Source organism: Pongo abelii, chromosome 8 (assembly GCF_028885655.2).
Source record: "Pongo abelii isolate AG06213 chromosome 8, NHGRI_mPonAbe1-v2.0_pri, whole genome shotgun sequence".
Lineage (NCBI taxonomy): Eukaryota > Metazoa > Chordata > Mammalia > Primates > Hominidae > Pongo > Pongo abelii.
Window position 1 is genome coordinate 64,481,158 of NC_071993.2, and position 25,184 is coordinate 64,506,341.

At 44.2% G+C, this 25,184-nt stretch overlaps 1 protein-coding gene and 1 pseudogene across 1 annotated transcript in view; one reads left to right on the plus strand and one right to left on the minus strand.

Annotated features, from left to right (window-relative positions):
- Positions 1-6,069: 6,069 nt before the first annotated feature.
- Positions 6,070-6,479, minus strand: LOC112135156 (small ribosomal subunit protein eS12-like; annotated as a pseudogene).
- LOC100446733 (uncharacterized) overlaps positions 6,478-25,184 on the plus strand; it is a 35,977-nt gene continuing 17,270 nt past the window's right edge. The window contains 3 exon segments of the mRNA XM_063727235.1: positions 6,478-6,483; positions 22,258-22,377; positions 23,681-23,815. Coding sequence (XP_063583305.1) covers positions 6,478-6,483; positions 22,258-22,377; positions 23,681-23,815 — 261 coding nt within the window.

Below are 25,184 nucleotides of genomic sequence, written 5' to 3' on the forward strand. Positions count from 1 at the left end.
GCGAGTACTTGTCTATCTAAACATACCTAACCACAGAAAAGGTACAGGAAAAATATAGTATGATAATCTGAAGGGACCATCATGGTCCAGCTCATCTGGCTTCTGTCCTGGGGAGGCAGGTGGAGGCAGAACCCCAGCTGCTAGTCAGGGAAGAGCTGCTAGTCCTTCCTGCCCCTGCTGCCGGCCTGTCATGTGCCCCTGCCTGACCATCATGGTCTCATATGGTCTGTCATTGACTGAAAAGTCCTCGTGCAGCACTTGACTGTAGTTAAGATGGCTGACTCTTTCCACTCTGATTTCCCCTCCATCTCATTGCTCCTCATGCCCCTCATGTTGGAGTGGTCATAGGTATTTTTAGGATCTGGCTAGGGATGAGACAGCTTTATGTAGTTTACGGTCACTTCTATGTGTGGTTGCATTACTGCTAGACTTCCAGCATAGGAATGGCTTCCAGGAATATTGTTCTGATTCAGCCAGCAGGGTCGGAGATGATATCTAAATAATAAAAATTTCCCCAGCACCTGTTTTCAGAAATATGTCAGCAGTGGAGGAGAAACAAGTATGGAGCCAGAAACTAGTCTATGGAAAACTCTCTCCCCCATCATATGTATGGAGTTTTAAGCATGTAAGGGTGTTCACATCCATGCCTATTTAAAATGGAAGTTCTCTCCTGTAGAGAATATACTCAATAGTGCAATATATACACTTATAACACAGACATATAAATACGTCTTTTTTGAGCAATTTCAGTAAATGTATTTTGTTAGAGCTCCTGTGTAGTAAGGCAGAACTAGAGGAGTATTGCAAATAGAAGTATGCTTTTGTGTGAAATGAAATGTCTTACACATCTCACTGTATCTGATTACATCTTAGCTTGTCTGATATATTTTATCCCGACAAAGTCCACAAGTTCTAGATGTGCACACTAAGAAAGATTAAATTTTATAACTTGATATGAAATACTAACATCTACAAAGACAACATAAAACTCAATCTACTATTACAACAAGACCATCTATGACAAACTGGATAATGCTTCTATCAATTCAAGAATTATTAAGATTAGATACTGCACAGAAAACTTAAAATGCCCAGTAATCTTATAGCTCATATATGAAACTTGATAGAAATATTTTCAACTTTGACTATAGTCATAAAAATTTACATGCTAGTACCAATGGGATTAACTATCTGCAGTCAAAATAACTTCTGCAAATTTTTAAAAAGCATATGGCCGACTTAAGCAGAAAATGCAATTAAAAAGAAAAGAAAAGAAAAGAAGCATATGGTCACAGTGGAAGAAGGTTGAAGTATCTTTCTATGCTATCTAAAGAAAACAGTATTAGAAAATCCTCCTTATCTATAGATTTTGCTTCCTGAATATTTGTTGAATCTGACTCCTTGTCTCCATCCCTTACATACTGCTGTGGTAATTTTCAGGCACTTGTAGTTTCTAGCCTGGACTTCTGCAAGAGCTTTCTAACTGATCTTCTTGGCCCTAGTCTCACCCCCTCAAATCTAACTTCCACAGTAGACAAGATGCACATCTGACTTTGTCACTTTCTTTCTTTCCTTTTTTTTTTTAAGAGTCTCAGTATGTTGCCCAGGCTGGTCTTGAACTCCTGGGCTCAAGCGATTCTCCCACCTCAGCCTCCCAAAGTGCTGAGATTATAGGCATGAGCCGCTGCACCCAGCCTATGTCACTTTCTTAAACCATCAGAGGGTCTCCAGAATAAAGTTAAACCCCTTAACCTGATACATAAGACTATCATGCCCTGCTTCTCCCTTACAAGTCTTGCCTCTCTCGAAACATTGCATTGCTTGTGTCCCCTCACCCTACCCTGTGGTCTCCTGTCTGCACACCTTCGCTCAGGCCATCTCCCCAGCCTACGATGGCATTTTCTCCTCTTTTCACTTTGGCTGCTCCTACTCATTCTCCAAGATTCTGCTTACTTCTTATCTTTTCTATACATTCTCTGACTTCCCTTTTCACGATAGTGGACTGAGCACATGCTGCCATCTCTCCACCCAGGCCCATCCTCCAGAAATGACAGGGAAGAAAAAAAATCAGTGTTCTCAAAAAGTTAACAGGAAATGTCCAGAGAATCAGAAGCACTGACACGTTTCTGAGAAGCCAAAAACAGACAGGATCTGATTTGATACTGCAGCCCAGCTCATGAGCAGCAGCCAAGGACACACTACATGTATCCTTGCGTGTATATACTACAGTATATATTACAGCAGTGGGAGCAGCAACAAGGCATTCCATGCCCAGAGGTGGTGAATGCCTGGAACAAGACAGGACCAAAGGGCTACTGACAGAGGGTTAAACAAGTATCCCCGTGGAAGGAGCTAGATGAATTGACCCTGAATATCTCCCTCAACCCCACCCCGGCAGACAAGATGACCAGGACAGATGTCTGTCTCCTGGTATGAGCTGTGTTAGGGAATGAAAGACAGGACAGGGCCCCATATGGCTGGCAAAGCCAAGGAAGAGTTAAGTAGCAGCCACATCCCAAAGACCAGCTGTGAGAGCACAGCTGGTCCACCTGATGGTGCCTCTGCCTGTTCTGCACTCTCCTTGAAAGCAACATGGAGCACAAGCTCATCCAGCGATTTCCAGCCCTCCCTCACAGCAAGCTAGGTCAGCAGATTTCTTGCAGAAAATCTCATGGGTAAAGATGAGTTCACTGTCAAAAAATATCATTTGAGAAGCACCACCATGAAAGGGAGACTTCCACCTGAGGAAACATAATAACCATAGCTAATATTTACTGAGTGTTTATGTGTCAGGCACTATTGCAGACATAAAGTGGGACTATTTTATGTTTGCAATAGACACATGAATACCTTACAAGAGTCCTACCTTATAAGAGTTTAAGGTAGGACTATTTTTATTGCCATTTTACAAATGAAGAAACTAAAGTGTCAAGTGATTAAGTAACTTCATCCAAAGTCACATAGCTTAACATGAGAAGCCACAGATTAACCTCAGCTGTCTGGCTCCAGATCTGAAGATAAAACAGAACAAATAGACAACCAGTAATGTGCTTTGAAGTAAGTATAATGAATATTCTCAAATAAGAAAAGATGGAAAAGAATCAATTAGGGATGTTAGAGGTGAACAATGTGTTCATTTTATATTACTGATCATGGGAATAAAAAACAAAAAAAAATTCATAGTTTAAACAAATAAAACCACCTGAGTGGATGAACTATGGAGTGGAATGTATGCAGCTGAAGAGCTGATTAGTGAACTGAAAGATTGGAATCCTCCCTGAAAACAGCAGACTTGGATAAATAAATAGAAGGTAGAAAAGAAAAGAAAAGATAATAGACATGGAAGATAGTTCCAGAAGTGCCAACATCCACCCACTGGGTGTTACCAAAAAAGAGACTGCTAGAGAAATGGATGTCCAATGAAACATGGTTGATTCGCAACACAAATTTATTTCCTCTCCCTCCCCAAATCCTAATAAAATGGCAGTAGAGGAAGAGCACAGGTAAAATCCTTCAAGAATAATAGGGACAAGAGAGGAGAAAACAGCAACCAAGAATTTCGACACATATTTTGGAGATAGTATACAAAGGAGTGGTAATTTGGCAGAATGGTGCGTGTTCTCACTTGGATGCCCCAGAGGGAGAAAATAAGAAGAAGCCAACAGATTCTCCCTACTTCACCCCCAGAGACTCAGAAAGGATCCACACTTAAAAAGGTGAGGTACAGTGTGAGGCTGTAAACAGGAAAACAGGGGCATAAGTGGGAACTCTAGGCCACTTTCTCTACCCTCTTCAGCCAGGGGTCTCCTCCACCCAGGTGAGAAAGGAGAGTTATTTGTCATTTAAATTGAACTGAAGAAACTGCAGAATGGGAGGTCTGAGCCACACAGGTTTGGGAGGAGGAGGTAAGGTCAAGTTTAAACACAAGGATTAAGCCACAGTCTACATATTGAATGATGGGACCCCAGTCCCCAGAGAGTGAGCAACCTAATTTACAATCTACAGGCCAGAGTCCGGAGGATTCATTTGTGGAGAAAAGGAACGTCCCAGACAAAGGGCCTCCAGTGGCTGATGTGTGCTGGTTTCCTCAATGAGGAGCTGACCTGATGCTCAGACACTCTGTGGTGAGCTCCATCAGTCAACAAGCTCCGCTCCCCTGCAGAGACTGCAGTCAGTGTTTTGTGCCTCACCCCCAAATGTGAATACACAGCTAAGGGTCATCACCTGGGAGGAAGACCTCCAGCAAGGGTGACCAACCTTCCTGGCTTGCCAGGGACCGAGAGGTTTCACAGGACATGGGACAGTCAGTACTACTATGGTTTGATTTTGTCCCCACCAAAACTCATGTTGAACTTTGATCCCCAACGTGGCAGTGTTGGGAGGTGTGCCTGGTGGGAGGTGTTTGGGTCATGGGGGCAGATCCCTCATGAATGACTTGGTGCACTGCAGCTCTCTCAAGAGACTGGATTTAGTTCTCATGGGAATGTTCCTGCAGGAATGGGTTGTTGTAAAGCCAGGATGCCCCTCGGGTTTTGTCTCTTCCCACGTGTCCACTCACCATTGAGATTTTCCACCATGTTATGACATAGCACAAAAAGCCTCCACCAGAATCTGAGCAGATGCTGACACCATACTTTTTGAATTTCCCAGCCTGCAGAACTGTGAGCCAAATAAACCTCTTTTCTTTATAAATTCCCCAGCCTCAGCTATTCTTCTATAACAACACTTAATGGATTAAGACAAGTACTAAAATAAGAAAAATCTCTGCCAAACCAGAATGAGTTAGTCGTCCTATTCTAGCATGTGCAAGCAACGTCCGTTTGCATGGCTTTGCTTAATAATTTGCAAGCCTGACCTATATTCACAGCTCACAGACTGGGAACACAGTCAACTGTTATAATTTATATGATCGTGTGACAATGCCTGCCAAAAATCATATTAAATGGTTTGTGACTTTTCTTGATCCTTTTCCAGCCTTTGATACAATATATAAGCAAAAAATATGAACTATCCTTCTTGTAATTTCCAGTTGGGTAAAACAAAGATGTGTCCTGGATCCTTTTATTTTTAACTTGAAACCACATTGAGATAGCCCATTAGTTTGTTTCCTACGGACCCGCACAACTGTTAGGCACAGTGCAGGCTACTGACCAGCATCAGCTTCAAAGGATCAGTATCTGTGCCCTGCAGGTTGTTGCATATGGTAGGGCCCTGCCACCCTGCTCTGCACTGGAGCACAGAAGGTCAAGCATTCTCTCAGATGCAAATAACCTGATGTGGGTATCATGGACTAGGAGTAGTTTTAGTAGACAATGAATACTGCTATCTAATGACCTCCAGAAACAAGGGCTACCAAATCTGGATCAGAAATAATCATTTTAATGGAAATCCTCCAACTTTAGGGAGATTTATAGGAAATAATAATAAACAATAAATCATTTTATTTAGTTACTTTGGGTAACTCAAATTTATCATGTCAAGAAATGAACTTTTTCTCTCTAAACCTGCTTTTTCTCCTGGGTTCTGTCTCCCACTGGGGTACCACATTCTGACAAGCCATTCCAGCTAGAGATCTGATAGCAACTGGAGTTCTCTCTCAACCAGTTTTAACAGGGCTTATTGCTCAAAATCAGATGTGCTGCAAGCGTGTGTGTGTGTGTGTGTGTGTGTGCAAGCGCATATGTGTATGTGTAGCCACACAGGATATATGGTTACATGCCTGCTTTACATTTTTTTCTGGGCTAATTTTTATTGCTGTTGCATTTTATGATGCGGAATTGTGGGGAATCAGTCACTCATTCATTGCCTTGTTAGGGAACTCTCAAATTTCCTCCGGAAGAGAATCTTGGCTCTGCCTGCAGGGACTCCCTTCACGCACTTTGGAGGGGATGTGGGTTGGCCTTCTCTTCAGAAATATACTTTCTTTCTTTCTCTTTCTTTCGTTCGTTCGTTTGTTCTTTCTTTCTTTCCTTCCTTCCTTTCTTTTTTCTTTCTTCTTTCTTTCTTTCTTTCTTTCTCTTTCTTTCATTTTTTCTTCTCTTTCCATGTGTGAGGCAAAGATTTATTTCTTCATTTCTTGCATTTGAAGTACTCTTCAAATGCAAGAAGTCCAAGTACTCTTGGCCTGAGACTCCTTCCATAGTCCTTAACTACTACACAACTGCAACCAACCACTTTACAGGGTTACCCCTCTCTGTCAGTTGTACAGGGGCCTTCCCATTCCCCTAGTTTCTTGTTGTCATCACCCTTGATTAGTTTGATTTGGTATTCAGCACAAAGGCCTCCACCAACTTGACACACATAGGCTTATCACAGTTGGATGCAAGCACACAATGGTGGGCTTAGTGCTTGTCTAAGGCTTTGGAAGCTTCGCAAATTACACATGCTAGGCCATCATGGATGAGGGCGGTCTTCAGCACTTCTTGTAAAGCAGTATTAATGTCCATTACACCTCCAGCAGCAATGCCTTCCTCGACCATGACGGTGGGTTACAGGTGAAGCCCTATCTCAAGCCTCCACCTCCACACAACTTGGTGGCAGCAGGGAAAGAGAGGAATGTTCTTTCTGGTGCATGAGTTTTCATAAAAGGATCTATTCCAAGCCACAGCTCAGTTTGTTATTAAGGTATATGGCTCGTCTCTTAATTGGCAATGGAAAGTTCCAGCATTCCAAGTAGAATCTCAACCTCAGAGCCACACTATACTTTTCAAAAGCTTGGCTAAGAGAAATGCTACTCATGGATAAGTGCCTACAGAGTACGTGTTGTATTTGATCCTCTGGACAAATATTCTTAAATCTATTACCAATTTAACCAGAGCCATGAACCTGTGAGCTTGACTGCTTCCCACTGACTCCTTGAAGAATGACTTTTAATGCTTTGTGCTTTGGTTGAGGGAAATGATACACATTATACAATCATGATTTTGAACATTGATCCCTATCTGTTGCAGGGATATTGTTGAGGATGTGGCTTCTCTATAAAGCCTCTCTATGAACACCTAGAGGAGAATATGCTCTTTGGTCCTCAGTATCTGGAATAGTTGTGCTTTTTCTTAGCAACCTGCAAATATTCTGGATCTCATAATGTGTCATATATCCCTCTCCCCTTTAGCAGCTAGGGTCTTAGAGCCAAATCAGTGAACAACCATGAGCCCACACAAAGAGGGCTAATCACTTGGGTTGGCACAGTTGGTGAGGTGGAATCAGAGCATGGGATATAGGCAAGATGCCGTAGTGGCTCGATCTGCCATGGGCAGATCTAGATGTTGAGTGTCAGGGAACCCCCTCCCTAGAGGAGGGTTGGCGATGAACATGGATCCTCCAAACCAGCCTAATGCAGGTGCCGGTAGGCCATCACTGCCCCTGAGGGTTAGGATTGGGATTAGGGTTAGGTACATTAGGGTGATGACATGGCACACCTGCTCCTATACCTACATGCTTCTCCTCACCAGCTCTGTATCCTTTATTAACACACATGGATGGCATTGTTGGGAGCAGCAGGAACTGCATGTGAGTCAAATGCCATGTGCTTTCCATTGTTTCAGCCATCACAGTCCCCAGGGGTAGGTACATTCACACCCCAAAGATCACTTCTATTATTTGAGCCAGGGAAGCAGTATACTAGACATTAGCAGTGTGGGCTCTGGAGTCGGGGGCAAGTTTCTAATCCTGTCTCCACCTCTCACTAACTGAGAGGCCTTGGTTGAGACATTTAGTCTCTTTATCTATAAAACAGGAACAAATCACTGCTTACAAACACAGCTGTGACAGGAAACACATTACATAACCACTGTGAACCATTTAGCACAGAGCTTGACTCAGAAATAAATGCTACGAAGACATATATTGTGGTGGTGAAGACTTTGGTTTTTTGGAATTGGATACACCTGGGTTCAAATTCCAGCTCTTCCAGGGTCAACTGTGAAAACTTGGGCAAGTTTCCAACTTCATTAATCTTCATCTTTTACAACTGCAAAATGGGGCAAATAGTGCATACAAAACTCATGGCCCATTGTTTGAGATGAAGTGTGTGCTCCATAAGTGATAGCTTTAGCTACTTGTTATTTTACTGCTATACCAGAAAGAATGCAGCTCAAGCTAAACAGGCAAGAGGGAACATCTAAGGTGATTCTGCAGAGCTGCCGACCCTATGCGGCAACTGACCTCCATCTCCAACACATGGTAGTAACAGCTACTTAAATGGATTGTGTTCTATGTGCTAGGCAATGAGCTGAGAGTTTTTATATTTTGTTTTACCCGGGACTAGGTATGGTGGATCTCAATATTTTGGGGGCCACAAGTACTGTATGAGACTGGTTCCAATCAAGAGATAGAAACCACAAGTGATTTATGCAGTGGAAGTTTAATATAAAGAATTATTCAGCTATGATAAAAGAGCAACTATATGATGTAAAGAGAACCTTATAGGGCTACTCTCCCTACAGCTGGAGAACAGTACCCAAGAAGGACAAGCTTGGAATGGGGCCCCCTCCTCAGGCTGGAGATCAGACATTGTTGGAGAAGGTATCATTGCAGCCCCCTACATGGCAGAGAGATTTGCTGGGTTGCATGGTCTAGAGCTGGTTGCAATTATTGGACAAGCAGGAAACAAACCTCCACAGGCCATGCGAGCCACACTGCTGGGTTGAGTATATGAGCATGTAGAATGATTGGGTCTCCAGTATGGACAGAAGGCATGGATCGTGTGTGCCTGTGTTGGGAGGATACTAAGAGGGTGATCACCATGCCAGGCCAAGACTAGTTGCCTGGGACCTTCTGGGCACATGACTGGAGCAGAGTACCACTGGATCTCCTCACACCAGCCAGACCCAGGAAGAGAAGCTCCTTTCACCTGCACTGTTCTCTCAGCACCCTCCACTGAGAAAGCTTCACATTTATGCTCAGTGTAGAGGAGAAATGCTCATGGGAATCCTGTCCATTATCACAGAGCAGGTATTAGTGGGTGAATATGGAGCTGAGAAGTAATAAGTTGTAACTGGCATAGATATCATGGGCACATCTGAAGAACGCTGTGAACACATATGCATGGGTCCGTGTATTCATGCATGTGCACATATGTGTAATTATTCACACAATTCATGGTGGATACTACTTCGAGGGTGTTCACAGACCCCAGGTAGAGAGTGCCTGGAGGGAAAATTATCCAAGGCAGGCCCATTCATAGTTCCAGGGCAGCCACAAGAAAGCCTCCATTAAGCACCAGAAGTCTCCGGGGCAGGTGGGGCCAGGCAGCATGAAAGAATTGGCTGCAAGAGTTCCGAACCCTGTCCCAATTATGGAGGGTGACTTTTCTTTCTCCTCCTTCTCCATTCCCTTCCATATTGCTCATGCATCCAAAGGGAGACCTGAAGACGCTCTAGCAGGGCAAGGCCATTTTCTTTTGGCATTTTTCTCTCCCCAAAGTCTAGCTGATTATCAGCTTAGACACACAGTAGGCTGTGTGCTATGAACAACGGCATCCTGGGTTATTTTACAAACTCATGGATAGTCATTTTGAAACCGCCTTTGCAAAATTATGACTGAAATAGTGAAAGAGAGCTAACTTAATCGACTACATCTTGTTTCTAACCTCCAAGCTGTCTTTGTTCATTCCTGGGCGTAGGCTGAACTAACTTTGGGAGAAACTTAGTTTGTAGTTATAGTTTAAACAAAGACGGTAACAGCCCTTTCCCATCGCAAACCTCCTTCTTGTCTGGGGACTAGACTAACATTAGCTACAGGATTAGAAATTATGGTTTAGGAGTCATGCAGTTGGAGGCTACAAGATTCTAACCCTCCCTAAACTGCTTCTAAGATCAGTGCTTGAGATATTTTGCAGACCCTGCACTTGCTGGATCAGCTGGCACCACACAGATGGATAAACTGGCTCGTCTGATCTTGTGGCCCCACTCAGGAACTGACTCAGCGCAAGAAGACAGCTTCGACTCCCTATGATTTCATCCCTGACCAAGCAGCACCCCTGGCTCACTGGCTTCCCCCCACCAAGTTATGCTTAAAAATTCTGCTCCCCGAATTCTCGAGGAGACTGATTTGGGTGATAATAAAACTCCAGTCTCCCGCACAGCCGGCTCTGCGTGAATTACTCTTCTTCTATTGCAAGTCCCCTGTCTTGATCAATTGGCTCTGTCGAGGCAGCAGGCAAGGTGAACCCCTTGGGTGGTTACAATTTTGCTCCTTCAATGAAACTCCAAGTTCCTCATTGATAGTGGCAAACACCAGTTGCCATATTTTCTACTGTTACTGGCACAAAAATACTCTGTTTGTGGCCCTGCTGGACGTAAGGGCCCAGGTGCTAAAAAGTTAACCCCCACCTCACCCCAGCCTCATTAGCGGGGCTGGATACTGGCAGTGGGCAGAGGAATGAAATTATTTATTTATTTTTTATTTATTTTTGAGATGGAGTTTCGCTTTTGTCGCCCAGGCTGAAGTACAGTGGCACCATCTCAGCTCACCGCAACCTCCGCCTCCTGGGTTGAAGCAATTCTCCTACCTCAGCCTCCCGAGTAGCTGGGATTACAGGCGCCTGCCACCACACCTAGCTAATTTTTGTATTTTTAGTAGAGATGAGGTTTCACCATGTAAGTCAGGCTGGTCTTGAACTCCTGACCTCAGGTGACCCACCTGCTTCAGCCTCCCAAAGTGCTGGGATTACAGGCAGGAGCCACCAAGCCCGGTATTTTTTTTTTTTTAACATGTCATGCTTTTATTTTATTTTATTTTATTTCATTTTATTGTATTTTGAAACAGAGTCTCACTCTGTTGCCCAGGCTGGAGTGAAGTGGAGTGATCTTGGCTCACTGAAACCTCCGCCTCCCAGAGTCAAGCAATTCTCCTGCCTCAGGCTCCCAAGTAGCTAGGACTACAGGCCACGCCCAGCTAATTTTTATATTTTTAGTAGAGATGGGGTTTCACCATGTTGGCCAGGCTAGTCTCAAACTCCTGACCTCAGGTGACTCACCTGCCTCGGCCTCCCAAAGTGCTGGGATTACAGGCTTGAGTCACTGCACCTGGCGAAATTTATTTCATTATATTCTCAAAAAATGTATGACGCATGAGTGGGACTTTCTGCCTCCATCCCACATCTGCCAGAGTAACGAGAAAGCCCAGGAGCTAGGAGTATTCTGGGTAAGACTGCCCCCTCCCTCGGCCACATTGTCATTGTCAGAGTGAAGAAGGCCCCTGGAACTCCATGTGTTCCTGGCAATCCCTCCTTCCTCCCCCACCACAGACACCCCCCACCAGCGTTATTTTCCCTGAGAGCATCAGGACCCAACTCCTTAGGGCCTTTACCTCAATATGCATCAGTCACTCCAAGAATCTCAGGCCCCTGAGTCATCCCTTCCCTTTTCTCCTAGGCCTGAGTCTGCATATAGCTCTATGTGGCTCTCTCCACCACTCTCTAGCCTTCATTTTTCCCCTTAGCACATACATCACCTGACATAGAATGCATTTGACTGGCTTATTTGTTAGTCTCCCCTGATTGCGGGTGAGGTGTTCTGTCTCTCTTGTTTGACCACTGTACCCCCAGCATCTACAAAGTGTCTGGCATGTAGCAGGGACTTAATAAACGTGGGTTGAGGAATGAATGAACAAACAAAAGCATCTTTAGTGTCCTCCGTTCTCTGGACCTCAGGCTCCAGCCTAGTTAGTCTTGATCTTCAGGCCTAAACAAGGCCCCAACCACAGGCCTTCTTCCATACTGGCTTATCCCACCTATCTAGCAGTTTCCCAGGCTGGGCTTTGGAGACAGGTGGGCTTGGATTTGAATCCTGGCTCTGCATTATGAGGCTTTTAACACTTCTCTGCCCCATTTTCCTTATGTGTAAAACAGAAGGATGCCTAACTCCCAAGAATATGGTAAGTGAATTAAATGGAAGGTGTGTGTAAAGAGCTCAGCACAACTCCTGGCACACAGGAAGTGCACAATAAATTGTGGCCACCAGGGAAGCAATAGGGCAGGGTGAGGAGGAGCAACAGGCTTCCTCTGGTGCCATCTCCTACAAGTTGGTAGAGGAAGCCTGGCGCACTGTGCACAGTGGATTCTGGTCAGGCCCTGAGATCAAGGGGAAAGAATCCCATGATTGATTATTGATGTCTGTCATGGACATGGGGGCCGGGTGACAGGGTAGGGTGAAAGAGAGTAGCAGCCCCAAGCCATATGTTTGCCATCCTGATCTAGAATTTCCACAATTGCTCCTTTTCTTGTGTATATCTTGACTCTTTTAAGGGTGAGAGCTCCCCTGTTTTCAACAGCTCTTTTCTGACTCCATAATTTCTCACCTGCCCCAGCCCTGAATTGTGCAGTCTGCTCCTCTGAGCCCCAACACTCTTTTCTCTGCTGTTCCTTTATTATTTACCATGTAGCATTTTGGTTTTTTTTTTTTTCAGAATTTTTTTTTCTTTTATTATTATTATTATTATTATTATTATTATTATTATTATTATACTTTAGGTTTTATGGTACATGTGCGCATTTTGGTTTTTAAAAAACTTTCTGGCCTCCTTTCCACACATATAGGCAGAACATGCCTTCAGGGTAGATTTCACCGTAGAGAACTAATGCAGGAAAGTGCACAGAGTTGCAAATCAGAAAATCTGAACTTGTTGTGAATTTGAGCTCATCACCTTGCCTTTTGGAGTCCTTCCCCAGCTGAGAAGCAGAGCCCTAAGATGCCTTTGCATCCCATGGTATCCCAGGGCTGTGGTGAGAATCAGCATTTCATTGGGCTCTGTGGAGAGGAAAAGCTTTCATGTTTGGCTGGTCGCCGTGGCTCACGCCTGTAATCCCAGCACTTTGGGAGGCCAAGGTGGGAGGATCACCTGAGGGTCAGGAGTTCAAGACCAGCCTGGCCAACATGGTAAAACCTCATCTCTACTAAAAATACAAAAATTAGCCAGGCATGGTGGTGGGCATGCGTAATCTCAGTTAAGCACGAGGCTGAGGCAGAAGAATCGCTTGAACTCACGAGGCAGGGGTTGCAGTGAGCTGAGACTGCACCATTCTACACCAGCCTGGGTGACAGAGTGAGACTCCATCTCAAAAAAAAAAAAAAAAGCATTTATATTCTCATTGCATGTCCATGTACCCCCTCCTGCCACCAGGTCTCAAACTGGAGCTTCTGCAGATGCTCAAGATGCTTTTTCAGCAAGGGGGTAGTAGGTTGATGCTTCCAATGGGAGCAGTGGGCATTTGGCAGGCACTGACAACAAGCAGAGTTTGGAGAATGGAAAAGAAAAACCAACTTTTCTCGCCTTAAACCGGCAATTGCAAAGTTGAGAGCTAGGAAAGCTAAATGCTGCCATCTGCCGGTCATTTTCTATGTTAGCAGCATCAAAATAAACAGTTTTATAAAGCTCTTGTTTAAACTCAGTAAAGACCCGGATGGAGGAGGTGGCATTTACTGAGCACCTCCTGTCTATAAGGAACTGTCTTCAAGTGTGCCATGGGTACAGACATAAATTAGCACTGGATGTTGCTGATAAAGAGAGCACAGATTCTAGAGAGCCAAGGCTGCCTCTCAATGACTGTATGCCTTAAGTTCACCCTTCAACCTCTCTGAACTTCAGTTTTCTCAACAGGTAGATGGACCAGGGTGCCCTCTAAGGATCCCGAGGAAGGGCCTTAAAAGATGAAGAGGATGTTGACAGACAGTTACTGAGAAGGAAAAGAGGAGGGCGTCCTATGCAGACAAAGAGGAGGGTTTCAAGGGAAGCCCTGACATGTGTCTCCTTCCCTCGTCCCCTTGTTTGTGAAGCTGAGGGGTGAGTTCCTGATCTTTAAGCACCTGTCCACCTCTGACTTCTGGTCAAGGGAAGGGACAGAGGAGTTGGAAAGACTTCTTGAAGGAAGAGTGAAACAAACACCTGTGTTGTAGGATCCACCAACTTTAAGAAAGAACCATATAATTACCTTTATTGTATAATTTATTTACACATTATTGTATATTTTGTTTACAACATTCTACTGTTGATGGACATTTAAATTATTTCCCATCGTCTCCAGATTTGTTTTTCTGGCTTGGACATCCATGTGCATGCATTTCTTTTTTGTTTGTTTGTTTTGTTTTGTTTTTGAGACAGGGTCTGTCTCAAAAGACCCTGAGACTGTCACCCAGGCAGGGGTGCAGTGGCATGATCACAGCTCCTTGCAGCTTTGACTTTCTGGGTTCAATTGCTCCTCCCCCCTCAGCCTCTTGAGTAGCTGAGACTACAAGCACGTACCACCATGCCTGACTAATTTTCGTATCTTTTTGTAGAGGCGAGATTTTGACACATTGCCCAGGCTGATTTCGAACTCCTGGGATCAAGTAATCCTCCCGCCTCAGCCTCCTAAAGTTCTGAGATTACAGGCATGAGCCACTGTAACCAGCCATGCATGCATTTCTGTCAATTACATACCCAGGGATGAAACTCTTGGATTGTAGAGGGTGTACATTTCCAACTTTATAGATCATCACGATTTGTTATCCACAGAGGTTGCACTAATTTAAACTCGTGTCAAAAGTATCTGAGTTCCTATTGTTACAGGTAGCTAGTCAGGCATGAGCAGGGCAGGAGAGGGCTCGACCCCCACCCCCCCCACCAGTAATGTCACCAACCATCAGGCGATTGTTAAACTGTCTCTAATAACGGGTCGCAGACTGCACCAGGGAAAGGCTGTCTCCTATTAGATACAACAAACTTGAAACTGGTGATCAGCCGCTTCCCGATAAGATCTCAGGAGTTGGGAGAGTGGGCTCAAGCATGCACACTAAGAGGCAAAATGGTGGAGTTTAACTTCCAGGGACATTCACCTGGTAGGGGAAGAATGCCTCAAATGAACATGCACACAACTCCAGTAAACACACTGCATGCTCACCACCCAACTGCTAGCAGACCACTGCACACGTGGACAGCCCACCCCCAGGGGAGAATCAGGGGAGAAGGGATGTAAAACCCTGGAACTATGTCAACAGATAAAACCCCAAGTCAAAGGTCAAACAGTGCACTTGATCTCTCAAGTCGCCCCCTGGCCCTCTTCCAAGTGTACTTTACTTCCTCTTGGTCCCGCTCTAAAGTTTGTTGTTGTTATTGTTGTTTTGAGAGGGAGTCTTGCTCTGCTGCCCAGGCTGGAGTGCAGCGGCGCAATCTCAGCTCACTGCAAACTCTGCCTCCCGTATTCAAGTGATTCTCCTGCCTCAGCCTCATGAGTAGCTGGGATTACAGGTACCCGCCACCATGCCCAGCTAATTTTTTGTGTGTGTGTTTTTAGTTGAGATGGGGTTTCACCATGTTGGCCAGACTGGTCTCAAACTTCTGACCTCATGTAATCTGCTCGCCTCGGCCTCCCAAAGTGCTAGGATTACAGGCATGTGCCACCGAGCCCAGCCTAGTTTTTTAATAAACTTTCACTTCTGCTCTAAAACTTGCCTCAGTCTCTCATTCTGCCTTATTATGCTGTTGGTCAAATTCTTTCTGCTGAGGACGCAAGAATTGAGGTTGCTGCAGCCCCCTAGGGATTTGCCACCAGTAACACTATGATTCACTGGAAAGGCTTGAGATTGTCAGATTTTTAAAGGTTTGCTAATACAGTGGGGTAAAATGGTGTCTTACTGAGTTCTCACTTATTTTTAATAGAAGAAAAGGCATACAGATGTATTAATGTATGGGGGAGGGGAGAGTCAGTGATTTCCCAACCTCCCAATGGGGTACAGAAGCTGACATACCCTTTTTCACAGGGTAAAGAGGAGATAGGGAATGTAGACAATTCCTTTGAGGGGCAGCAAGTGATGATTAGGGAGAATGATCAACCCAGGAGACAGAAATTAACCTGTAAATGATTCTCTTTGGAATTGGAGCCTGAGAGGCAGGCATTGTTATGGAAAAGACCATCCATTCATGTGTGGTTGCATTCTTCACTCTTCTTTTCATTTCCCAGCTTCTAGGATGTCCCAGTGTCTTCCCTGTGGATCTCCCAGTACCTATAGGTCACAGAGTAACACAGGCTGTGGCAGAGCCACCTGGGCCTCCCAGAGCAGGGAAGACCAAGCACTGGACACCAAATTTTTCCACAATTAAAAATACACATGGCTGGGTGCGGTGGTTCACGCCTGTAATCCCAACACTTTGGGAGGCTAAGATGGGCGGATCACCTGAGGTCAGGAGTTTGAGACCAGCCTGGCCAACATAGTGAAACCCTGTCTCTACTAAAAATACAAAAATTAGCTTGGTGTGGTAGCATACACCTGTAATCTCAGCTACTCGGGAGGCTGAGGCAAAAGAGTCAGTTGAACCCAGGAAGCGGAGATTGCAGTGAGTCGAGATCACGCCACTGCACTCTCCAGCCTGGGCCACAGAGCAAGACTCCATCCCAAAAAAATAAATAAGTAAAATAAAGAAAAAAATACATATGCATTCATACAAGTGTTGCTATTTTGAGTTTTTTTGGTGAAAATATGTTTATTTCATTTGTCTCTTTTTCTATGATCTTTTTTCTTTTTAATATGTAAGATTTAAAATATACATTCTTTGCCAGATGCAGTGGCTCATACCTGTAATACCAGCACTTTGAGAGGCTGAGGGGAGAGGATTGTTTGAACCCAAGAGTCCGAGACTAGCCTGGGAAACATAGTGTGACCCCCGTCTCTACAAAAAATATAAAAATTAGCTGAGCATGTGTCATGTGCCTGTAGTCCCAGCTACTTCGGAGGTGGAGGTTGGAGGATCACTTGAGCCTAGGAGGTCAAAACCACAGTGAGCTACGATTGCACTACTACAGTCCAGCATGGGTGACAGAGTGAAACATCATCTCTAAATAAATTAATTAAATATATATTCTAGAAACAACTCCCTTATCAATTATGTGTATTGTAAATCTTACATCCCATTCTGTAGCTTGCCCTTTTACTTTCTTATAGTGTCATTTGAAGAATAGAAGTTTTTAATTATAATATAACTGTGGTAGGCAGAATTCTCACGACCCTCACCCTTTTAAGATGTCCCCCTGAAGAGTGGACAGGACCTGTGAATATAGCAGGATGTCACTTCTGTGATCATGCTGCATATATGGCAAAAGAAATTTTGCAGGTGTAACTAGGATTACTAATTTGTTGCATGTGAGTTAATCAAAAGGGAGATTATCTAGGTGGGCCCAACCTCATCACATGATCCCTTCAATCTGGGGTCTACGGACCAGAGACAGAAAACTTCAGAGAGTTTCAAACTGCACTAAAAACTTGGCAAGCAAATCTGGCTGGCGTTTTTAGTTTTTTGTTTGTTTGTTTCTTTGTTTGTTTTTGAGACAGGGTCTCACTCTGCGGCCCAGGCTGGAGTGCACTGGTGCAATCTCCACTCACTGCAACCTCTGCCTCCCAGGTTCAAGTGATTCTCGTGCCTCAGCCTCCTGCGTAGCTGGGACTATAGGCACGTACCACCACTCCCAGCTAATTTTTGTATTTTTTTGTAGAGACAGAGTTTCGCCATGTTGGCTAGGCTGGTCTCAAACTCCTGACCTCAAGTGATCCACATGCCTTGGCCTCCCAGAGTGCTGGGATTATAGGCGGTGAGTGAGTCACTGTGCCTGGCCAAGGCTGACTTTGAAGATGGAGGAGGCTATGTGCAGATGCCCTTCAGGAACTAAGAGCAGGTCCTGCCTGATAGCCAACAAGGACCCAGACAAGGACCCCGAGACCTCCATCCTACAACTTTAGGGAGATGAACCTATCACAAGCATGTGAGCGTGAAAGAGGACTCAGGGCTCCAGGTGAGAACACAGCCCTGCCGGCACCTTGATTGAAGCTGGCAAGGCCCCAAGTGGAAAGCCCAGCCACACCACACCTGGCCCTCTGGCCTACAGATCCACAAGCTAACAGATGGCTTTAAGCTGCTAAATTTGAGGATTGGTTGTGTAGCACTAGCAAACAAACACAGTAGTTGTATTCATCAGCATTTTTCTGTATTTATTTCACCTTCTGAGCTTAAAAAAATCATTCTTGGAAGGCAGGGCGCAGTGGCTCATGCCTGTAATCCCACCACTTTGGGAGGCTGAGCTGGGTGGATCACTTGAGGTCAGGAGTTTAAGACCAGCCTGGCCAACATGATGAAACCCCGTCTCCACTAAAAATACAAAAATTGGCCAGGTGTGGTGGTGGGTGCCTGTAATCCCAGCTACTTGGGAGGCCTAGGCAGGAGAATCACTTGAATCCAGGAGGCGGAGGTTGCAGTGAGCCGAGATCACACCACTGCACCCCAGCCTGGGTGACAGAGGGAGACTCTGTCTCCAAAAAAAAAAAAAAAAAAAAAAAAAAATCATTCTCATAATTGATATTTTCTTCTAAAATTTTTACAGTTTAATTTTTCACTTTAAAGTATTCAAAATCAAATTTTTTCTATGGTATGAGGTAGAGCTCTGATTTCCCTTTTCCCCCATAAGGATAACAATTTTTCCTGGAACTACTTATTGAAGAGCCCATCATTTCTTCACAGGTCTGCAGTTACAATTCAGTCATGAATCCAATTTCTATGTATAAGAGAGTTGGTTTCTGGCTTCTTTATTTTGTGTCATTATTTAACTTCTCTATCATGGTGTAATTGTGTAAACCAGTCTGTCTTAATTACTATAGCTTCCTAGTTATCTGCTAGATATCTGCTAAAGTAACTTCCTCATCTTATTCTTCAAGAGTATCTTGGCTTTTGGCTCTTTCAAATAAGATTTAAAATAGATTATCAAATTTCATTACAGGCTCACTCCTGTAATCCCAGCACTTTGGGAGGCTGAGGCGGGTGGATCACCTGAGGTCAGGAGTTCGAGACCAGCCTGGCCAAAATGGGGAAACCCTGTCTCTACCAAAAATAAAAAAATTAGCCAGGCGTGGTGGCGTGAGCCTGTACTCCCAGCTACTATGGAGACTGAGGCAGGAGACAGGAGAATCACTTGAACCTGGGAGGCGGAGGTTGCAGAGCTGAGATCACACCTTTTCATTATATCCTGGGCCACAGAGCAAGACTCTGTATCAAAAAAAAAAAAAAAAAAGCTGTTAGGATTTGTTTGAATTATAGTACATGTTGTAGCTATAAATCAGTTGGGAGACTGACATCTTCAAAAGACTGAATATCCCAATCTATGAATATGGCCCTATCCTTTTCAAACTAATGCAGGAACAGAAAACCAAACACTGCATGTTCTCATGTATAAGTGAGAGACAAATAATGAGCACACATGGATGCATAGAGGGGAACAACAGACTCTGGGGCCTATGGGAAGATGGAGGGTGGGAGGAGGGAGAGAAGCAGAAAGAATAACTAGTGGGTACTGGGCTTAATTAATATCTAGGTGATGAAATAATCTGTACAACAAACTCCCATGACAAGAGTTTACCTATATAACAAACCTGCACGTGTACTCCTGAACTTCAAATAAAAGCTAGAATATGGCCTGTGTCTCTTTTGCCTAAGAATTCTTTAATATTTTTCTCTTGTTCTTGTTGTTTTTTGTTTTGCTTTGTTTTGTTTTTGAGACAGAGTCTCATTTTGTTGCCCAGGCTAAAGTGCAATGGCACGACCTCGGCTCACTGCAACCTCTGCCTCCCGGGTTCTAAGAGGTTCTCCTGCCTCAGCCTCCCCAGTAACTAAGATTACAGGCACATGCCAGCACGCCCAGCTAATTTTGTATTTTTAGTAGATACGGGGTTTCCCCAAGTTGACCACGCTGGACTCGAATTCCTGACCTCTGGTGATCCACCCGCCTGGGCCTCCTAAAGTGCTGGGATTATAGGCGTGAGCCACCACGCCTGGCCTCCTCAATAGCTTTCATAAAGATATATAATTTTTTCCACTTACACAACTTTTGTTAAATTTATTTTTAGGCATTTTGTATCCTTTATTGCAACCATAAATGGTATCTTTTCAAAATTTATCTTTTCAAAATTTGTCTTTTCTGTTTGTGGCTGCTAGAAGTGAGAATGATTTTTATATTTTGCATCCCACATTCTTGCTGAATATTCTTATCCATTCTTTAAAAAAAAAAAAAAATTGAGATGGTCTTTCACCATGTTGCCCAGGCTGGTCTCGAACTCCTAAGCTCAAGCAATCCTCCCACCTCGGACTCCCAAAGTGCTGGGATTACAGGCATGAGCCACTGCACCAGGCCTAAATCTTCTTATCCATTCTAATAACTTAGCTGTAGATTCTCTTTGCCTTAATTTCTTTAATAGATATAGGATAATTTGGATTTTGTAATTTGTGTCTTTTGAGGAAATTTGTCAGTTTCATCTAGCTGTCAAGTTTATTGACATAAAGTTGTTTATAATATTCTTTTATTTTTAATATCTGTAGGATTTAATTGATATCTTCTTTTTGTTCTCAAAATTGGACATTATGTCTTTTTTTCCTGATGAGTCTTGCTGGAAGTCTTGTTTCATTTCTGCTAGGATTTTATCATGTAGTTGTGTTGTATTGTCCATGAGTTTTTGGTTTTGTTATCTAGTTACTCTGTTGGTATGTGATGATGAGGGGAGATTTAAAAGTGACGTCATCATCATTGCTGCCATTTTCTAGAACCCTACACTTCTATTTTTGAAGTATATTTCAGTAGGTAGAATTTTATGTTGGCAGATTTTTTTCATTTCAACATGAAAAATGTCATTCCATGGGTTTCTGGCTTCTGTAGTTTCTGATGAAAAGTCCTTCTCCTACTTATTGTTGTTTCTTTGAAAGTAATATGTCTTTTTTTTCTCTGGCTGCTTTTGAATGTTTCCTTTTACCTTTTTTTTAGTAATTTAATCACGATTTTTTTTCTGTTTGCCTGCTTAGGATTTGTAGAGATTCCTGTCTGTGAATTAATGTCTTTTATTTGTTTTGAGATTTGTGGGGGAACATTTTCTCTTTTTAAAAATGTCCTTTTATTTTTATTTATTTATTTATTTTTGGTTTGTTTTTGTTGTTGTTGTTGAGACGGAGTCTCTGTCACCCAGGCTGGAGTGCAGTGGTGCGATCTTGGCTCACTGCAAACATCGCCTTCTGAGTTCACGCCATTCTCCTGCCTCAGCCTCCCAAATAGCTGGGACTACAGGCGCCCGCAACCACGCCCAGCTAATTTTTTGTATTTATAGTAGAGACGGGGTTTCACCGTGTTAGACAGGAAGGGTTCAATCTCCTGACCTCATGATCCACCCATCTCGGCCTCCCACAGTGCTGGGATTACAGGCGTGAGCCACCGTGCCCGGCCTATTTATTTATGTTTTTTGAGACAGAGTCTCACTCTGTCGTCCAGACTGGAGTGCAGTGGTGCGATCTTGGCTCACTGCAACCTTCGCCTCCCGAGTTCAAGCAATTCTCCTGCCTCAGCCTCCAGAGTAGCTGGAACTACAGGTGCCCACCACCATGCCCAGATAATTTTTGTATTTTTAGTAGAGGCGCTCTCTACCTCCTGTTACCGAGGAGGTAGAAACTGGTCTCAGTCTGGTCCAGTCTGGTCTCAAACTCCTGACCTCAAGTGATCTGCCCACCTTGGCCTCCCAAAGTGCTGGGATTACAGGCGTGAGCCACTGCACCCAACCCCATTTTCTCTTTAAATAGAGGTACTATTCCACTTCCTTTCCTGGTTCTGGGACTCTAATTCCTCACAAGTTAGACCCGTCTGATATGTTCCGTGTCTCTTGTTAACTTTCCTATATTTCCCATTTTTTTCTCTCTCTCTAACCTTCAATTTCAGTGTTTTCTACTAACCTAACTTCCACTTCTCTAATCCTCTCTTCTGTTTTGTCTAATTTGCTGATAAATCCATCTATTGGGTTTTTAATTTCTGTTATTTTTCTCAATTCTATATATCTTTTTAATCCTTAAAAAATAAAGTCCAGGTATTTGGTGAAATTCTGTATATTTTCTTGTTATTTTATTTTATTTTATTTTTTTGAGACAGAGTTTCACTCTTGTAGCCCAGGATGGGCTGCAATGGTACGATCTCAGCTCATGCAACCTCTGCCTCTTGGGCTCAAGCAATTCTCCCACCTCAGCCTCCCAAGTAGCTGGGACTACAGGTGTGCACTACCACACCCAGTCAATTTTTATATTTTTGGTAGAGATCGGGTTTTACCATGTTAGTCAAGCTGGTCTTGAACTCCTGACTTCCAGTGATCTGCCCACCTCAGCCTCCCCAAGTGCTGGGATTACAGGTGTGAGCCACTGCACCCCACCAATATTGACTTTTTAAGCTATGTAATAGATTGACACTCACCATAAGCCTCTGCCCTCGTTCTGCAGGTGGTGAAGGTGTTTATTGTCCTGACCCCACAGTTTCTGTCGCGTGACAAGGACCAGCTGACCAAGGAGCTGCAGCAGCATGTAAAGTCAGTGACAGTCTCATGCAAGTCCCCAAGGAAGGTGAGTGAGGGCAGATGGAAGGGGTCTGGTGCCCCTGAACAGCTGCCAGTGCTCCTGCCCCATGTCTCATAGGGTGGCTGTGCAGGGGGAAGCTTAGGCAGTCACAGTACTGGCTTTTTCTTCTGCAGAAGAAGGAATTTGATTTAGGGATGGGATGGCATAGTTGGCTTATTTGGATGGAAATTGCTATCTTGTGTCAGAAATCCAAAAGGAATCATTGCTGGCATGTTAACCTAAAGACAAAAATCAGCCAAGAGCCCAAGGATATTTTTAAAAAGGTTATTTATAATCCTGTAAAAATTAGAAAAAACATCCAAATCAGCAGCTTCCAAACTTTTTCTAACATGATTCATAGGAAGAAATATGCTCTGTTTTGCAACTCAAAATATATATACATACATATAACAAAAATTAATAGAATGATATTTATCTTTATAAATGCAATGCATTCTGATATGGTTAATTCAATGCCTTGTGCAACCTACAAAAAGTCAAACAATAAAGAAATAAGATTTTCATAAAATTGAATATAATCCTGCAATTTAAAATAATGATTCAGTTTTTTATATATTTAACATATATCTCAACACATATTAAGAGAAAAAAGCGTACTGTGAAAAAGTATACGTGGCATTATCCCATCTGTTTGAAAATAAAGTGCAAAGAGATACATATGCCAAGAAGTTAACACTTCCTTCTTTGTAATACTTTGCTGCATTGTCTGAGTATTGACAGTCAATACACATTATGAAGCTACATGGCTAACATTGATTGAGTACTCACTGTGTGTGCCAGGCCCTGGGCTCAAAGCTTTACATGGATTTTAATTTCATTAAATCCTCTCCTCCACCTGAGATAGCATAGCAAACCATTTTACAAAAACAAAACGGAGGCTCAGAGACACAAAGTCAAATGCCCGAGGTTGCAGTCATTAAGAGGCAGGGCTGAAACTGAAGCCTGTGTGTGTCTGACAACAAGTTCATGTTCTGAGGGTAGGCTAGTCTGCTTCACAGAGCATGAAATAGATGGTGCATGCCTGCTATGATGGGCTAGATATCACTGTAGGTACAGTGGACAGCCCCAGACAATGGAAATTTACAACACTGAAGGTTCTTATCCTGCTCATGCTGCACGTCCACCATGGCTCTGCTGGGCCTTGTGCTTCACATCCCCTCATCCACCAACAGGATAAAGGAGCAGCCTCCACATTTCAACTTCTCTAAGAGATGGAGGAGAGGGTGGCCAGTCTCAGTGGCTCCCAACTCTTCTGTCTTGAGGTGACACGCTTCACTTCCACTCACAGCTCCTGAGTCACATCACATGGCTACATCTACCTTCAAAGGGTCAAGGGGAGAACCTGACACACTCGGTGGATTCCATTAAGGCCACCATATGGTGTCAGCCTGTGTGGGAGACTGTGGAGGGGCAGAGGAGGAGGGTAGGGAATTGGTAGGAAATGACAACAGGACTAAGTCACTGTGGATTTCCCTTATACTTAACCAGATGGAGTTTGTTCCGGAGCTGCCAAAAACTGTCACTGGAAAGATTAAACAAGGTGAACTTCAGAAAAGGAGCTTGGTCAGATGTAATTAGCAGTGAACTCGGAACCAACTGGCACCTTCCGCAAATCCCTGGCCACTTCAGTCTCCCCACTAGGGCGGGGTGATGATGAGACATTGAGAGGGTTGATTTGGAAAAGTATCAGGAGTGCCACAATTCCAATGTTTTTCTTTTCTTTTTCTTTTTCTTTCTTTTCTTTTTTTTTTTTTTTTGAGACAGAGTTTCATTCTTGTTGCCCAGGCTGGAGTGTGGTGGCGCAATCCTGGCTCACTGCAACCTCCGCCTCCCGGGTTCAAGCCCTTCTCCCATCTCAGCCTCCTGAGTAGCTGGGACTGCAGGTGCCCGCCACCACGCCCAGCTAATTTTTGTATTTTTAGTAGAAATAGAGTTTCACCATGTTGGCCAGGCTGGTCTTGAACTCCTGGCCTCAGGTGATCCACCCGCCTCAGCATTTCAAAATGCTGGGATTTCAGGTGTAAGCCACTGCACCCGGACTGTTTTTGTTATTTTAAGTTACATTCAGTTACTCTGCTTCCTCCAAGTCTTCCCTGTCTCTTTAGAATTTCCCAGGTGAGTACACAGATTGGAGTTCCAGGTAATAAAATAGTAATTTCAACAATACCCTGTGTGGAGCATTTATTCTGGGAATGAACCTATGTTAAATGCCCTCCCTCTGTAGTTCTCCCCAATCCACAATCTGAAATATCTTGGGACCAGATTCTCCCTCCTGGCACCAGTTTCTCAGGGTAGCCCTAAGCACCCTTCAATGGCCAGGACACAGGGGTCCAGGAGGTGTGCCCCATGTGGCTCCAGGCACCTGCCTGTGCCCTGGAGTGAGGCCCCAGGAAGGCCAGGGCAGGGCAGATATCCAGAGTGGTCAGCCTTGGCTTGGGGACTATATTTGCCTGCCAGACCACCTCTGCCTCCCCCACCCAATGGTCCTTTGTGTCCCCCAGTAGTGTCCATGTGCACGTGTGCCCCAGCCTAAACCTGGCATGTGTGAGTGAGGGCCTCAGCCTCTGGGCACCCAGCACTCCTCTAGCCCTGCCTGGGGCCTAGGACCCCTGCCCCTACCTATCCCCTGTAGGCATCTACACATCAGACCTTCCGAGTGACCCAGGAGCTGTCCCCAAGCCCTTCCTAGAGGACCCCACTCATTCACCCTCCCAGGGCCCAGGCTCCCTCCAGCCCGGAATCCCACCCCCACAGACAATCTTCCTTCTTTCAGTATAACTCTCTCCGGTGAC